The sequence below is a fragment of the Galeopterus variegatus genome, unplaced genomic scaffold (genome assembly GCF_000696425.1).
Source record: "Galeopterus variegatus unplaced genomic scaffold, G_variegatus-3.0.2 Scaffold2, whole genome shotgun sequence".
Lineage (NCBI taxonomy): Eukaryota > Metazoa > Chordata > Mammalia > Dermoptera > Cynocephalidae > Galeopterus > Galeopterus variegatus.
The window spans coordinates 2068007-2086765 of NW_007726113.1; the positions used below are offsets into that span (position 1 = coordinate 2068007).

Sequence of the window (18759 nt, forward strand, 5' to 3'; positions counted from 1 at the left end):
TGGAAGGGGGGTCCAGTCCCCTTCGCTATTCCCCAGGTCCCCACGCAGGACCCAAGGCGTTGGCACAGTGTGCCTAGTTGTGGTGGGGGGGGGACGGTCCCTGGCTCCATACCCTGGGTCCCAGGGCAGGCCCTGAGGTGCTCACACAGGATGCCTGGTTATGGGAGGGGGGTCCGGTCCTCTTTTCCATGCCCCAGGTCCCAGGGCAGGCCCGAGGTGCTGGCAGGGGGTGCCTGGTTGTGGGAGGGTGGGTCCAGTCCCAACTCCTTATCCTGGGTCCCTGGGCAAGCCCCGAGGTGCTGGCATGGTGTGCCTTGTTGTGGGAGGGGGGTCCAGTCCCCTTCTCCATGCCCGAGGTCCCTGAGCAGGCCCTGAGGTGCTGGCATGGTATGCCTTGTTGTCGGAGGGGGGTCTAGTCCCATTCTCCATGCCTCAGGTCCCCAAGTGGTACCGGAGGCGCTAGCAGAGGGTGCCTGGTTGTGGTAGGGGAGTCCGGTCCCATTCTCCATGCCTCAGGTCCCTGGGTGCTGGCACTATGTGCCTGGTTGTGGGAGGGGGTTTCAGTCTCCTTCTCCATGCCTTGGGTCCCTGGGTAGGCCCCGAGGTGCTGGCATGGTGTGCCTGGTTGTGGGAAGGGGTTCGGTCCCTGGCTGCTAGCCCTGGGTCCCCGGCTGGGCCCCTAGGCATTGGTGTGGTGTGCATGTATGTGGGAGTGGGTTCCAGTCCCTGGCTCCAATCCTTGGCGTTCCTGGGTGGGGCCCCAAGGTGCTGGTGGTGTGAGTGGGTGTGGGCAGGGGTCCTGCCCCTGGCCCCATGCCTCATGTCCCTTGGTGGGCCCCAAGGCATTCATGGTGTGCCTGGGCTGGAACTAAGTTTTTGTCCTTTGCTTGCTTCTAACCCAGGGGAACTTCCTGTGGGAACCAGTGCTTGAGCTGTGTGGTTGAGGTAAATTGCTGCTTTGCTGCTGTTTCCCTAGGGAAGGCTTTTTGTGGAGCTTACGGATTAATGGTTGACCTTATAGGTACTTCCGGCTCTCCAGATACTCAGTGCAACTAGGTTGTGTAGAAACTCTGATCTGGGCCTGAGTTTTTTCATCGAATTGCACCTCATGCAATTCTGCATTCCTGACCAGTCTCTTCTGAGTGGTCCTGCACTGATTGGAGGGCGGACTGGCTGTCCTTGCTGTATCCCAGTGTTCTCCCAGTGGGCCCATCTCCCCCACCGCCCATGCTCCAAACACTTCCCATGCGATGGGCCCTGCACCAGTCCCTTGTGATGACTCACCAGCCTCTGAGTGGCTCCCCTTTTTCAGCTGTTCTGGCTCCTCGCTCCTGCATGGGTCCACGGGAATCTGGTTAGTGGTCTTGCTGTCCTGGGGGCCATCAAAGTCCTCTTCTCCCTTTCCGCCTCCAAGTAATTCCATCTAAGGGACACAGCTGTGGCTTCTGCTGGCTCCTGCTCCATGTGCTCCAGCATTAAAGTGGCCATGGCCCAAAACGCTGAGAGCAGATTTTTCTTTCTCTCTTCGTGGTTTCTCCTGCCTTCATGAGTTCCATAGGTCTCTACTCCTCTGCACCTGAGCTCCAGCAGCCCCAGCGTGGCTGATGTTACATTTTTATAGTTGTAAATTCATTGATTTGTGGGAGGGAGTGACACTGGGAACCGTCTATTCCACCATCTTGACCGGAAGTCCCTTATTTTTTTTCAAAAAGTAGAAGTCTTACAAATGACCTTGTCACATTAACTGGAAAATTTTAAGTATGATGCATGATTAGGTCTGATTGTTTTGAAGTAAAGGTCAAAACTTGCCTTAAAAAAAATAGACGATAGTATTATGTTGTAGTTGATTCTGTTAAAAGGCTATTTTCAGATTTAGTTAACACGCAGCAGATATGTGATACAAACATGAATTATTTTGTATTTAATTTTCAGTTGTTTCTTTTTTTTTTTGTAGAACATCTAAACATATTGCTTTTTGGGTTGGCAAAAAGGTTGCACAAAGCTCTTTCAAAAGTTGACCTGTCATTCTACACATCATCAAGAGGAGAGAAATTGAAAAACATAGAAAATAATGTGCCACTTTGCCATCATAATCAACCTGCAAAACTTGTCATGGTTAAAAAGGAAGGTCCAAATAAGGTATAGTTCCTGCCTCCCTTTCTGCCACCCCACCAAATACTTGTCTTATAAAAAGTTTAGGTACCTATTGCATTATGACAGACTTAAAGAGCCTTTTTTTTTTTGAAGTGTTAGTAACTTAACATGTAGTAAGCTTTCAAATTTTTATTGAAAGAATGATCTGTGTTCGAGGACACAAAAATATGAGTTAAGATCAACCTTTAAGTTGCTTATGAACTTATTGTATGGTCGTGTACAGAGAGAGATACATAAAAGAAAATTTTCTGTGGTACTATAACTGATGAAGTAAGAGGGATATGCTCAAGTTACAGTGAGAGCACTGTGAAGGGAAGTGTGTCCCAACCTGAGGGCTTAGAGAATGAATTCAGAGATGAGCCTGAAAGAAATGAAATCCCCAGTACAAGTAAAAGATAAGGTCAGAGGAACAGAAAAGCATGTTGACAATTTATATTGCTGGTAACATATTATGGAGGAAGCTAGGTTAGTAAAATGTATGTTGATTGATGGCTTGTACAGACTGCTTTCACTAATAATAATACAGTTTTCCTCCACCGTTTGCTTATCCTACTTCATCATTATTGGATGTTTAAATTTGGATTTGGGTCTGGCCATTTAGCACAGTGTGGTGCTGATAACACCAAGGGCCAGGGCAGCCAGCTGCCAAAAAAAAAAAAAAATTTGGATTTAAATTTAGTTGTCAAGGCTAGAATTCATAAATAATAATGTAACCATAGAGTAAAATATTATATAGCCACTAAATGTCTTTATTTTCTTTCTAAGATTGTTTGATGTCATAGTTACATGCTCATACTATGTTGTTGGGTATAAGAATTAGGTTACAGAGTAGAAAATATATCATTTGCGTTTTGTTTTAAAAAAAAATAGGAGGGTACTTTAAAAAGTTCATGAAAAGATTCATATATCTTATAATTTTTTTCCATGAACTTTTTGAAGTACCCTCATATATGTGTGTGTATCTGTGTGTGTGTGTGTATTTGTGTCTACTTATGTGAGGAAAAAGATGGAAAGAAATGCATAAAATATTGCTTGTAGTTGTTTCTGGGCAGTTTTCAAGTTGTCTATAGTGAACATTTTTAATCGGAAACCAAATTTTCAAATAAGGTTTTATTCTCAAAATAATGTAATCTTTTGTTTTTTTAATTTATTTTTATTGTAACAAAGTTGATTGTACATATCCGTAGGGTACAGAATTGAACATCAATATTCATGTGCAATATGTGACGCTCACATCAGAATAATTACTATATTCAATAATATACACTATCATTGCTCTTCATGGCCCTTTTCCCATTCCTTACTTTCAATAACATAATCTTTTGATGAAGAGAAAATAAGTGGAAAAGCAGGTGGTTTTAAATTTTTATTGTTTAAATTAGTTAAGTTGTATGGTGACTAATTGTTTTAGTCTGTTTTGTTTTGCTATAAAAGAAACACCTGAGAGTGGGTAATTTATAAAGGAAAGAGGTTTATTTGGCTTACGATTCAGGGACAGCTGCATCTGGCATGGGCCTCAGGCTGCTTCTACTCATGGCAGAAAGTGGCAGGCAGCCGGCGGGTACAAACAGATCACATGGCGAGAGGAAGCAAGAGAGAGAGAGAGAAGGTGCCAGGGTCTTTTTAAGCAACAGCTCTCGGGGGAACTAATCAAGTGAGAACTCACTCATTAATCCCCACTCCCCCAGGGAGAGCATTAATCTATTCATGGGGGATCCTCCCCCATGACTCAATCAGTTTCCAACACTGCCACATTGGAGATCAAATTTCCAAATGAGTTTTGGAGGGGACAACACATCCAAACTCCATCACTAATTTACTGAAGTACATTAATGCCAAGCAGTTTTTGTTATTAAAGTCTTGATCTACATAAAAACAATAGAAAAATAAAAACATTTTTCTTCACCAATTTTTAATATCTTTTTTTTCCCTTAGGGTCGTCTCTTTTATGCATGTGATGGACCCAAAGCTGATCAATGTAAATTTTTCAAATGGCTTGAGGAAGTGACTCCAGGATATTTAACACAGGAAGAATCTCTACCTAGCATGGTTTTAAGTGATATTAAGAGTATTGGCTTGTACTTAAGAAGTCAAAAGATACCACTCTATGAGGAATGCCAGCTTTTGGTGAGGTATGTTTTATAATACCAAATAATTGCCTATAATTGTATTAGAGAATAGCAGCCATCACAGAATTATCATTAGTTTTAAAGAGGCTGAGATAGGAAAAGTCTCTAAAAGACTACCTGTTTCTATAATTGTTAAATGGGAATAAATCTTTAAAGTTATTTTGGCCCCCTCTAAACATTATGCAGTGTCAGCAATGTCAAGATAATCGGCAGGATGCTATTTTTCTAGCCATTTTTATGTACAGTCAGGGCTATTCTTCACAATCTTAAGAGAAACCGTATTGAACAAACCATAGGAATAATTTTTATCAGTGCAGGATAATAGGTAAGTTATTATTCAAAAGCCTGAACTACATATCTTGTAGGATAATAGAATACTACTTTTTGGAAACATATCTTTTATAAAGCTGAGATTACTCAAAAAGTAAACATACTGACCATTTGCATGGTAATTTAATAATAACAGTAACCTTTATTGGGAGCTTATATATGCCAGGCCCTCTTCTAAGCACTTTGCATGTATTATTTCATGTAATCATCACAATAACCTATAAGATGTGGAGATAATGGGGATAAGTTATTATTCCCATTTTACAGCTGGAGAAAATGAGATGGTCTGTCTTTTAGACTTTTCTTATCTCAATCTTTTTTAAAACCAGTGACAATTCTATGAAGGTTGTTTCCTTCTTTTGACAGAATAATTTATATTTTGTATACATGTGTGAAAGGATATAAACATACATACAACCCTAGTTCTTTCCTCTTCATACTGTACTTTAAAGATTTTGAAAAAATTTGTACCTTAATATTAAAATTCATTTTTAATTTTTGGTCTTTTTTTAGAAAAGGATTTGATTTTCAGAGAAAACAGTATGGCAAACTAAAGAAGTTTATGACTGTAAATCCTGAGTTTTACAATGAACCAAAAAGCAAACTTTATCTGAAGCTGAGTCGGAAGGAAAGTTCTTCAGTTTATAGCAAAGGTAAGTAGATGTGATCATGTTAGTGTTTCAGTCTAGCCTTGTATCTCCATTCCGTACAGCTCTATAAATTCTTTAAAGAGAATTTTAAAAGTATAGTTTAATAGTGTTACATATTGTAAATTACTGTATAATAAATTAGACCATTTCTAAAAATCATTTTAATATTTTAGGGCTTTTTTCTAAACTTTATTAAAAGAATACTAAAAACTGAAAACTTTTAATTTTGTTTAAAAAGTTACACTAAGTTGTTGGCATCATATAAATAAGTATATTGATTCAACTGTACTCTGACCTAATATAAATAAGCTGAAAAATGTAATGTTTATTGATACTTCTTTCATTGTCTCCACAAATTGACAACACTGGACCCTAAATTTTGTATTCTTGGAAATAAAATCGTTTAAACAGAGTTTTTTAAAGGACCATAGGTATAATAAATTGGATTAGTCATTATCTTTTGGTTTCTTGTGATTGGTTCTCACACAGCTTGCTTTTATTTAGTTATTTAATTACTTAAAATAATGTAAGTATCTGTGAACCCATAAATCAAAGCAAAATCTAATAACTTAATACTAACATCCATTTAATATAAATTAAACCCACTAACTCATCTGGCTGTCTCTCCTAACCCAAGGTAATTATTTTGATTCTTGTCTTCATCAACTTCTTGCTTTCCTTTGCGTTTAGATTTATATAAATGCATTTTTTAAATTTTTAGTTTTCTTTAACCTCATTAAAATGATATTCTGTATATAGTCTTTTGGAATTTATATTTTTTGCTTAATGTATTGCTGTAATTTATTTATATTATTTGGTGTTGCTCTAGAGTCTAGATTATTTGTTTTGACTATTGTATAATATTTTATTTTGTGAATATGCTGCAGTTCATTCATTCAGTCTCCCATTGATGGTCATTTGGGTTTCTAAGTTTTGCCATTGTGAACAATGTGCTATGTATGAGTATTCTTGTATTCTCTTGTAGATGTGGAAGTTTCTTCTGTATATAATTCTATAAATGAAAATGTTGCATTACAGGATGTGAAAATGCTTTATACATCTTTAGGTTGTAATGGCAAACTGATTTCTAAAGTAGTTATATCAATTTATATTCATACTATCAAAGTATAAGAGATCTTATGTATCAGCCTACTTATATGGGTGTAAAATGATCTCATTGTGGTTTTAGTTTGCATTTCTCTGCTCACCAATTATATTGAAATGCTCTTCATGTACGTATTATCTATATGTGTTTCTTTTCACCTATTTTACTATTGGGTTCTTTGTAAACTTTTTTATTTATGTAATTTCTTTACATATTTTTCATGTTAATTCTTTGTTGATCGTGTATATTGAGAATATCTGTTCCCAGTGTGTTTCATGTCTTTCACTTCCTTTAAGGTATCTTTAGATAAACAAAAATTCTTAATTTTAGGATAGTCAGATTTATTAGTCTTTCTTTTTTTTTTGGACAATGATTTTTGTGTTTTATTATAAAAATTTTCTCCTGTGCTAAGGTCTAAAATTATTTACCTATATTTTGTACTGAGTGTTTTAAAGTTTTGTTTTTCACATTCTTAAATCCATTTGGAGTTTTTTTTTTTATATATATAAGTGAGATATGGATCTAAGTTCATCTTTTTCTTTATAGTTACCAGTTTTGCTGGAAAGCTAACCATTTTTTATTGATTAGTCTCTTGTTTTCCTCTCTGATCTGAAATGCTACCTCTGTCATACATAATCAAGTTCAAAGTAGCCTAGGTCTGTTTCTGGACTCTCTATTTTATATTATTGGTCAATTTGCCTATCCTTGTGCCAATCCCACACTGTCTTAATTACTGTAGTTTCTTGAGTCCTGATCCAGATAGTGCAAGTTCCCCCTCCTTGTTCTTCTTAGATGTGAAGAACATCTTTGTCCTTCTTTGTCCTTCTCTCTTCCATATGTATTTTAGAATAATCTTATCAAGTTTCATGAATATAACCTGTTGGGATCTTGATTGGAATGGTATCTATAGATCAACTTGGGGAGGGATGACATTTTTTAAATAGTAAGTTTTATTATCCATGAACTTGCTATATCTGTTTATTTAAATCTTTTATAACATCTTGTAATACAGTTTTACAAATTTCTCTGTGGAGGTCTTAAACCTTTTTTTAAAGATTTATTTATAGACACTTTATATTCTCTGATACTATCATATTATTTGTATTTTTGTTCTCTTGATCAATCTTGCCTGAGGTTTATATATTTTGTTAGTTTTTTCAAAGAACCAACTTTTGGCTTTGTTGATCAGAAGATCAGCAAAGTATCTTTGTTTTGTTTTCATTGTCGACTTCCATTCTTATTTTTATGACCTCTTCTATTTTGTTCGGGTATAGTACACTGTTCTTTTTCACACATCTTAGGTGGTTGCTTAGCTTGTGAATTTTGAGGCTTTCCTCTTTTCTAATTTAATTAGTCAGGCTGTAAATTTCCCTCAAAGTACCACTCTACTTTTGCTGAAGTACTTTTTTCCTTATAATTCAGATTTTTAAATTTCCATTATGATTTCTTTTTTAACCCGTGAGTTATTTAGCATATGTTTTAATATTCAAATATGTAAAGAATTTCTATTTTGTGTTTTTGTTAATTAACTTCTGACTTAATTGTGTTATGGTCAGACATTATGGTTTTCATACTATTTAAAGTTTATTAAGATTTTCTTAATAGTATAATACAAGAGAAATATATCTAATTTTCTCTAATTGTTGGATGTAGAATACTTTAGCCATCAGGTTAAGCTTATTAAGTGTTTTCTCCAGATCTTCTATAGTCTTGCCAATTTTTTATGGCAGTTACCTATCAGTAATCAAGGGAGATAAGTTGAAGTCTGCCTCTATCGTGTACTTTCTTTGTGTTATTTTATTACTTTTTGCATTTTACATATTGAGTATTTTATTAGGCACATATATGTTTTAAATTACTATTATCTTCTTGGTAAATTGAAACTTTTAGCATTATGTAGAGACCCTCACCATCTCTAATACATTTTATTAAAATCTATTTATTAATACAGATATACCAAGTTATCATTATGTAGAGAGTCTCACCATCTCTAATAATTATTTCTGTTTTTCCTTCTTTTTTTAGTGGTTGGTCATGCAGACTACTTATTAATATCAGTATACCAAGTTTATTTTGACTAGTATTTGCTTGATGTCTTTTTTCAACCTTTTTTCACCTTTTTGTGTTCTTATAGGTGTGTCCCTTTTAAATAGCATATGTCTCAATTTTTAAAATTTGACTTGTAAATAGAATAAGCTCAGTAGTTAAGTTTATTATAATTGAAATACTTGGGTATGTTTCTACAACCTTAAATTATTATTTCTGTTCATTCTACCTTATGTTCTATTTAATACTTTTTTGCCTTTTAAAAAAAAAAAACACAAAAGATAGTTAAATCTTACCCCTCGCCACAATAAAACAAGTACTTAAAAAGCACTCATATTCCTTGGTTCTTCCCCTGATCCTTCCCCTCACTATTCCTCACCCCGGCCCCCAGTTGACACTATACAGACTAGTGCTACTCAAAGTACGGTCTGCAAGCTGGTTCTGGTCTGTAGCCTTACTGATTCCCAAAGAGAGGTACGGAATTGCTCCAGAATGTAAATCATCTATGTCATTCAGAAGACTGTTTAGTTCTGCTGTGTTTTGTTTTATTTGTAGCAAGATTTTCTGAATAAAGGAAGAATTATGTTGGTTTGTTTAATTATATTGTGGCACAAACCTCTCGTTGTAGACCAATAACAAACCATTAGTACAGGCTACTTTGAGTAGTGCTAGTCTAAACGTATAATTTCTGGGTTAGTAAGGGTCTACTTTCTCTCTTTCTTTAGATGACACATAAAAATTTTAGGTTCTATGTTCTTTTCCTTTAATACTTTTGAGCTAAAAAAACAGCAATTTCATATGTTTTTGCTGTTGAAAAATCTGATGGCACTCTGATTCTTATTCCTTTTTATGTTTGTTTTTTCTGGCTAGAAGCTTTAGAATTTTCTCTATGACTTTGATAGTTGTATATTTCCCTATAATTGTGTCTAACTGTGGGCTTTTCCTTTTTTCTTCTCTTGGGCGCACTATGGGCCTTATGAATCTAAAGACCTTTATCTTTTTTTAATTCTGGGAAATTGATCTTGATTATTTCTTCAAACAATCTTCCTCTTTATCTCTTTATTTTCTCTCTCTTTTCTTTCTAGGTCTTTTATTAGTTAGTATTTCTGAATCTGTCTTCCAGATCTCTTAGCTTTTCTTTTATATTTTGTGGGGTTTTTTTTTTTTTTTTTTCCTTTTGAAATGCATCTTCACTATGGTCTTCTGGATTGCTTATTTATTCCTCAAATATATCCATTCTCGTATTTATCAATTACAACTTCATTTCAACTGCCATATTTTTCCAACTTAATATTTTTGTTCATTTCTTTTCCACATTTTCTTCTTATTTTACATTGCTACTATCTTCTGTTATCTCTTTTTATATCTTTACCAGGCTGAATGTCAATGTTTTACCCTTCTGTTTTTGTATTTCCTTTTCTGTAGGAATCTATAATTCAGTATGCTTTTCTTTTGAAGTGTTTGTGTTCCTCACATGTCTCATTATTTTGGCCTGTGAACTCATTTTCTCCTGGTGGTATCAGCTAGTCTTTGTGGCAGTGAATATTGGGGAAGACCCACCCCAGTCTTGTCAGCTCCAATGAGGAAGAAGCAACGATAAGAGGAATCATTTCTTATATTGCAAAATTCTTTAGCCCTGAGAGATTGGAGTGAATGATGTGGGGTAGAGACTGCCTGTGATCAGTTAGTTGTCACCTGCTTTTCTCTGCTCTTTACATAGAGAGCTTGCTGCCCTGATTTTTTTCCAAAGGATTTCTGAACCAGAAGTGTGAATTGCCCTATGAATGGGTACACCCTATTTGTCCCAGTGCAACTGGGAGTGGGAGAGAGGCTGGGGACGGAAAATAAGAACAGAACTCCAACAGCCTTTCCACCCTTTTTGATCTCTTCCACAGCCCTGCTCGGATACCTTTCTGTCCTAGGCCAAAACCACCTCAGGGACACACACCCCCATTCAAAACAGCCTCTCCAACTCCGGGGGTTTTCCATAGCTTTATGTACTTCCCTCTGTTCCCTCCAGGAAGGGAGCCAGTGATCATACTGTGCCGTTCAGCATCTTGGTTTGGAACAAAAATTAGGAAGCCCCTAAGCATTTCAAATGTGTTTATTTAAGAATTTTGTTGAGCATTTTTCCTGCATGTTTTGAATTGTTATTAATTCAGTAAGCAAAAAGAATTTGTAATGTGGCCTTCTTAGGAAACTTCTGTGCAGGACCATTATGTTTTTATTTTTTTAATTTATATTACATATAAGATATTCATGAAGTGGTTGAAGTTTTAGAAATTGAACATTCAAAAAAGGTTTTTAAAATAATTAAACAAGTAATACATAAATATATACAATGAAAAATCAAGAAATAAAGAAAAAGTATGTATTAGTTAAACATGAAAATTTTTCTTTAATACCTTTGATTTTCACTTTCCTGTAGGTTACCATTTGAAAGTGCATAGTAATTGCTGCTTAGATATGTATAATCTCAAAGTTCTCTTTCATCTTCATAACTGTTTGTACTCTTCTTCACTCTAATCCCCCATTCCTATTTGCAGCAGGGAAAATTTAAGATGAATCCTATCTGGTAGATTTTATCTAGTAATTTTTTAACTAGTTTGGGTATTAAAATCTTAGTCACTGCTTAGTTTAAGGTCCATCTTTCAGAGCTTCCACACCTTTCTCATTTTTTAAACCCCTGTTCCTCCCTGGACATACTTCTGATTTCACAAAATTCACCTGCTAATTGCTAGGCAGTTGCAAGAGGGGAGGAAGGTCACCTTTTCTGAAAGAGGGCTTGTCAGTGGAAATGGGATCATTATGTTGCTATTTTGTGGTTATTTTTCAGCTTGCTGGAATTGCTAACATCCTTACTAATCTAATCATTGGCACTGTTGCAATTGCCGATGCCTTGGCAGTTGGTTTTGTCAGCCTAAACTGAGTCTAATACTACTTTTTTTTGCAGTATGTTCGATGGTTGCTATGGTCTGAATGTGTCCCCCCAAAATTCATACGTTGAAATTTCTCATTGCCAATGTGATAGCACTAAGACATAGAGCCCTTAGGGGGTGATTAAGTCATGAGGGCTCTGCCATCATGAATGGGATTAGTGTGACCTTATAAAAAAGATAGAAGGGAGTGCCCTAGCTCCTTTGGCCCCTTCTGCCACATGAGGGCACAGCCTTCTGACTCTTCTGTCATGTGAGGACACAGCAAGTGGCTCCATCCATGAAGCAGAGAGAGCAAGACTTCACCAAATGCCAAATTTGCTGGAGCCTTGATCTTGAACTTCCTAGCTTCCAGAACTGTGAGACATAAATTTCTATTATTTATAAATTATTCACCAAAGGTATTTTGTTATAACAGCCTGAACAGATGGAAACAGTGGTCTTATGTGTCAACTCATGTCCTGCCTTCTTAGGCATTCTGTAGGTTCATGCAAAACCCCATTTTACCAAACTCAGCTTCCTGTGCAATGCCACTGGCCTCTTTCTGGCTCATCAAGTCATTCTGCCATCTCTTTAAAGTCTGGGGCCCTGGATTAGGAATGCAGAATCTGATGTTGTTTATTTTTGTTCAGGAGCACTCCCAACCTCAGGTTAACAGTTTGATGAGTGTTGATGCAGTTTGGATGTGTTATCCCCTCCAAAACTCATGTGGAATTTTGATCCCCAATGTGGCAGTGTTGGAAACTGACTGAGTCATGGGGGAGGATCCCTCATGAATGGATTAATGTTCTCCCTGGAGGAGGGGGGATAAATGAGTGAGTTCTCACTCTATTAGTTCCCATGAGAGCTTGTTGTTTAAAAGACCCTGGCACCTTCTCTCTCTCTCTTGCTTCCTCTCTCTTGCTTCCTCTCACCATGTGATCTGCTTGTACCCACTGGCTGCCTGCCACTTTCTGCCATGAGTAGAAGCAGTCTGAGGCCCATGCCAGATGCAGCTGTCCCAGAATCGTAAGCCAAATAAACCCCTTTTCCTTATAAATTACCCAGTCTCAGGTATTTCTGTTATAGCAACACAAAACGGACTAAAACAAGTATCTTTCCAGAACTTTATTTCTAAGCATGTCTAGGTATATGCATACATGTAGATGTATTTAGACATGTATGTACATATATATAATTTTTAAATATATAGGACCATACTGTATGTGTTTGTGTAGTATAAATATACATACATATATGTATGTGTAAATATATATTTATATGTATTTATATATTGTATCTAATTTTTATTTTGGAGATTTTCCATGATAGATTGCTTGTTCTTAACCAGAGGTTGTACTACCCTCTAGAAAACATTTAGAGATATGACTGGGGCCACTACTGGTACTTAAATGTCTGGGTCCAAGTACACAAAATATCCTGCAATGCATATATTCCTCACATGGTGAGAAATTTTTCCACCCCAAAATGCCAATGGCATTCTTGAGAAACACTAATATAAACATATCACATTCTTTTTAACTACTGCATAAAAGTCTGCAGTATAGGTGTGCCATAATTTATTAAGTCACTTCCTACTGATGGGTATTAAGCTACACCTTTCAAATACCATAGTCAGATTTCCCACCCTCTTAATACTAATACAATGGGGATTAAGTTTCAGCATGAGTTTTGGAAGGGACAAACATTCAAATCATAGCAATAATGCATACAAATATTAAATATTTTATTTCGACTTAAAGTATATGAGTATATTTTTATTTAATGATCCTCTGATGAAGAATCAAGGCTTTTTCTTTGAATATGGGTTTTTTGATTGAAGATTCTTTTTATCTTTTTTTGTATAAACTGCACCCGCAAATGCAGTGTCCATAAGGATTTCCCTTTTGAATTCCTTAACATGGAATAAGAACTGAAAGGTACGTGAGAAGCAATCTAAATGGAGAATCATTTTAGATTTTTTTCAGTATCTTTTCTAATGGTTTGCATTTATCTCACCTGCACTACAGTCATAGCAGTTTTTTTAAAGCAAATTTAAGTGTTTCTAAATTATTTACTTTAGTTTTTCTAAAATAGCAATTCTTTTCTTCATACTCATTGGTTCAAATAATACATGATTAAGTTATAATAATAAATAAAACTAATATAAATAAGTTTTAGAACAGATACAATTGGTTCTTTGTGAATATAAACTCAACTGGTGGTAGAAATATTGTACAGGTACTATAGAAAGTAGCCTGCTAGCTAGGGGTGCTTGGTGTACTGTGGAGATGAGTAGGCATGTGATACAGAAAGAAAGAATAACATCAGTTAATCTGGAGTCAGTTAAGTGGAAGCCCATTAAAAGAATGTGTATTCTATCCACGGACTACTGACTTCATTTGAGCATGGGGAAACCATTACATCACAGCGTATCTTTTTAGACTAATATTCTTTCTTAGGTAAGTGTGATGTAGCTATAAAGCTTATCACAAGAGAAAGATCAGTTAGATGTTGACTTCTTTGCTTTATTTATATATTTTTTAGTAATTATAAAACTAACTTTAAAAACATAAAACTAGTTAAGTTACAGACATGGAAATAAAATATTATATGTTCCAGTCTTAGTTTAGGTGGAATCTTATAGATTATAATAACCAATTCCATTTTTTTTTTTTTTTGAAAAACAACATGGGAATAATTGTTGAAGAAATCCAAATTTAGCTTCGGGTTGAGCAAAGTTCTACATACTTTTAAAAAAAGTTTTTCTTTATCAGATACATGGTTTGCAAATATTTTCTCCCATTTTATAGGTTGCCTTTTTATTTTGATTGTTGCAGTGCAGAAGCTTTTTAGTTTGATGTAGTCTCACTTTGTCTTACTTTGTTTGTGCTGCTATAACAAAATACCACAGCCTGGATAATTTCTAAAGACAGAAATTTATTTCTCACAGTTCTGGAGGCTGAGACGTCTAAGATCAAGACACTGGTAGTTTTGTTGTCTGGTGAGGGTAATGTCTCTGCATCCAAGGTGGCACTTTGAACACTGTGTCCTTACATGGCAGAAGGCAGAAGGGCAAAAAGGACGAACTTCCTCTGGCAAGTCCTTTAATAAGGGTACCTAATCCCATTCATGAGGGTTCTACTCTCATGACTTAATCACCTGAAAATCCCACCTCTTAACTACTGTCACATTGGCCAAGTTTCAACATGAATTTTAGATGGAGCGCAACACTTAAATCATAGCATGGTTGTTTATTTTTCTTTTGTTTTCTGCTTTTGGTGTCATATCCAAAAAACCATTGCCAATACCAAACCATATATCTGATAAGGGGTTAATATTCAAAATATGTTATAAAAACTTAATTAAATAGTAAGAAAACAAATATCTGGATAAAAAATGGGCAAAGGACCTCAATAAGCATTTCTCCAAAGAAGACACACAAATGACCAACAGGTTTATGGAAAGATGTTCAACATCACTAATCATCAGGGAAACAATGTGAATCAAAACCACAATGAGATATCACCTCAAATCTGTTAGAATGGTTGATATAAAAAAGACAAAAGATAGAAAGCCTTGGTGAGGATACGGAGAAAAGGGAATCCTCGTACACTGTTGATGGGAATGTAAACTGGTACAGTCATTATGGAAAACAGTATGGAGGTTTCTCAAAAAACTAAAACTAAAAATAGATACAGCAATCCCACTTCTGAGTATATATCTGAAGGAAATAAAATCAGTATCTTGAAAAAATATCTGCGTTCCCATGTTCAGTGTAATATTATTCAAAATAACCAAGATATGGAAACAACCTAAGTATCTTATATATACAATGGAATATTATTCAGCTTTTAAAAAGAAAGAAATCCTCCCATTTGCAATAACATGTAGGAACTTGGAGAACATTATGCTAAATGAAATATGCCAGACACAGAAAGACAAATATTACATGGTATCAAATATATGTGGAACCTAAAATAGAGAAACAGAGTAGAATGGCGGTTGCCAGAGGCTGGGGGTGGAGTGGGGGCTGGGAGAAATGGGGAGATGTTAGTCAAAGGATACAAACTTTAGTTACAAGATGAATACACTCTAGAGATCTAATGTACAGCATGGTAACTATAGTTAATAATAATGTATTGTATACTTGAAATTTGCTAAGGGAGTAGATGTTAAGTGTTCTCACCATAAAAAAAAGTTGGCTATGTCAGGTGATGGATAAGTTAATAAGCTTGATTGTAGGTATCATTATACAAGGTATACTTATAACAAAACACCATGTTGCACATGTTAAATATATACAATTTTTAATTGTCAATCATACTTCAGTAAAGCTGAGAAAAAATGTTTGTCTTTTCAGATGATCTTTGGGTGGTTTCAAAAACCCTAGACTTTGAACTGGATACTTTTATTGCATGTAGTGCTTTCTATGGACCATCATCTATCAATGAGGTAGAGCTTCTACCTTTGAAAGGCTATTTCCCTTCTAATTGGCCCACTAATGGTAAGTACCTTGCTTATCTTAATTTATATTTAAAAAGAATGATAGTCATAGGATATACTATGAGCAAGAATGCTGTGTGTGGGATTGTTTTATTAAAGCCAACAAAAGGGAAATACCACAGAAGGGTGTATCTGCCTGCATGGAACCAGTTTATCAAAAAAGTTTAAAAGATTGGAGGGGAGGCAGAAGCTCCACAGAGATCACACGCCCTACAGTGCTGGCGCAAGACCCAACAGGTAGGCCTCACTGCCGCCAACCGACTCCATTCCCAGCCCGGCTGAGTGCACGCAGAGCAGGGAGACGTATAGCAGGGGAGGTGGAAGCTCTGCAGAGACCACATGCCTGGCGGTGCTGGCGCATGACCCTGCAGCCCAGCCGAGTGCACGAGGAGCAGGGAGATGTCCAGCAGGGGAGGTGGAAGCTCCGCAGAGACCACACGTCCTGCAGTGCCAGCGCGTGACCCAGCAGGGAGGCCTCACTGCTGCCACCCGATTCCATCCCCAGCCCAGCCGAGTGCATGCGGAACAGGGAAATGTCCAGCGGGGGAGGCGTAAGCTCCGCAGAGACCACATGCCCTGCAGTGCCAGTGCACGACCCAGCAGGTAGGCCTCACTGCTGCCACCTGACTCCATCCCCAGCCTGGCCGAGTGCATGCTGACCAGAGAGGCAGCTCCCCAGAGAGGCCCAAGACCCGAGGCAACCACACACACAAGGCACTAGTGGCCAACTGAGCAGACACTGAGGTAGCCATACCAAATTGGCAACCCCAGCAACATCCTACCCAGACAATACTATCAAACCAGTGGACTGTGAAACCCCCTACTACAATGGCTAAACATCAAAGGAAAGATACCAGAAATATGAAAAATCAAGAAAGTACACCACCAAAGGGTAATAACTCTCAAGCACTAAATCCTATAGAACAAGAAGCCATTGAAATGTCTGAAAAGGAATTTCGAGTGATAATTCTAAGGAAACTGAATGAGATACAAGAAAACTCAGCTAGACAACATGATGAAACGAGGAAAAGTATACAGGATCTGAAAGAAGAAATGTACAAAGAAATCAATGCCCTGAAAAAGAATGTAGCAGAGCTTGCTGAGCTGAAGAATTCATTCAGCAAAATAAAAAACACAACAGAGAGTTTAACCAGCAGGCTTGCAGAAATAGAAGAGAGAACTCCTGACCTTGAAGATGGGCTGTTTGAAATAACACAGGCAGACAAAAAAGAAAAAAGAATTAAAAGCATAGAAGAAAATCTAAGAGAGATATCAGAAAACCTTAAGTGCTCAAATATCCGAGTCATGGGTATTCCAGAAGGGGAGGAAAAAGGAGATTGCATTGAAATCATATTCAGCGAAATAGTGGCAGAAAACTTCCCAGTTATTGGAAAAGACACAGATCTTCAGATTCAGGAAGCTCAAAGATCCCCAAACGTATTCAACCCAAAAAGGTCTTCTCCAAGACATGTTATAGTCAAATTGGCAAAACTCAAAGACAAAGAGAGAATCTTAAAAGTTACAATAGAGAAGCATCAAATCACCTACAAGGGAGCCCCAATCAGACTAACATCAGACTTTTTATAACAATCCCTAAAAGCCAGAAAGGAATGAGATGATATATTCAAAATACTAAAAGACAGAGATTTCCAGCCAAGAATACTCTACCCCACAAGGCTGTCCTTCCGAAATGAAAGGAAAATAGTATACGTCTCAGACAAACAAAAACTACGGGAGTTCACTACCACATGACCACCCTTACAAGAAATTCTCAAGGGAGTACTGGGTTTGGTACCTGAAAAACAACTACCACTGCCATAAAAACCCGAGAAAAATCAAAACCCACTAGTATAATAAAAATGGCATCCATGAAGAGAAAACAAGCAAACAAAAAGGCTATCTACAACCCAAGGAACCAACAAACACAGAAAATAAACAGTAAATCAGAAAGAAAGGAACAAAAGACACCTAAGACATCCAAACAAAAATCAATAAAACGCTAGGATTAAATCAACACTTTTCAATAACAACTCTTAATGTAAAAGGCTTAAATTCCCCAATCAAAAGACACACAATGGCTGACTGGATTTAAAAGGAGGACCCAACTTTATGCTGCCTTCAAGAGACCCACCTCACCCATAAAGACTCACATAGACTAAGAGTGAAAGGATGGAAAAAGATTTATCATGCAAACAGAAATGCAAAACGAGATGGAGTAGCTGTTCTTATATCTGATAAAATAGACTTTAAACTAAAAACCATAAAAAGAGATAATGAGGGCCACTACATAATGATAAAAGGATTGATCCATCAAGAAGACATAATAATTATAAATATATGTGTCCCCAGTGTTGGAGCAGCCAGATTTATAAAACAAACTCTATTAGACCTAAAGAAGGAAATAGACACTAATACCATAATAGCAGGGGACCTGAACACCCCACTGTCAATATTGGACAGATCATCTAGGCAAGGAATCAACAGAGAAACACAAGATCTAAACAACATACTAGACCAGTTGGACTTGGCAGATATCTACAGTACATTCCATCCAATGACCTCAGAATATTCATTCTTCTCATCAGCACATGGATCATTCTCCAGGATAGATCACATGTTAGGTCACAAATCAAGTCTCAACAAATTCAAAAACTTTGGAATTATCCCATGTATTTTTTCAGACCACAATGGATTAAAATTATAAATCAGTAACAAACGAAATTCTGGAAACTATGCAAACACATGGAAATTAAACAGCATTCTACTTAATGATACATGGGTCCAAGAAGAAATCAAGCAGGAAATAAAAAAATTTATTGAAACTAATGAAAATAATGATACATAATACCAAAACATGTGGGACACCGCAAAAGCAGTACTAAGGGGGAAATTTATCGCATTAAATGCTTACTTCAGAAGAATGG

At 36.7% G+C, this 18759-nt stretch overlaps 1 protein-coding gene across 1 annotated transcript in view; it reads left to right on the forward strand.

The window, feature by feature from the left end:
• ZGRF1 (zinc finger, GRF-type containing 1) overlaps positions 1–18759 on the forward strand; it is an 81814-nt gene that overhangs the window by 38415 nt on the left and 24640 nt on the right. Inside the window, exons 14-17 of the mRNA XM_008567019.1 lie at positions 1955–2139; positions 4090–4286; positions 5127–5266; positions 15693–15836. Of these exons, the coding sequence (XP_008565241.1) occupies positions 1955–2139; positions 4090–4286; positions 5127–5266; positions 15693–15836 (666 nt within the window). The remainder of the gene's footprint in view (positions 1–1954; positions 2140–4089; positions 4287–5126; positions 5267–15692; positions 15837–18759) is intronic.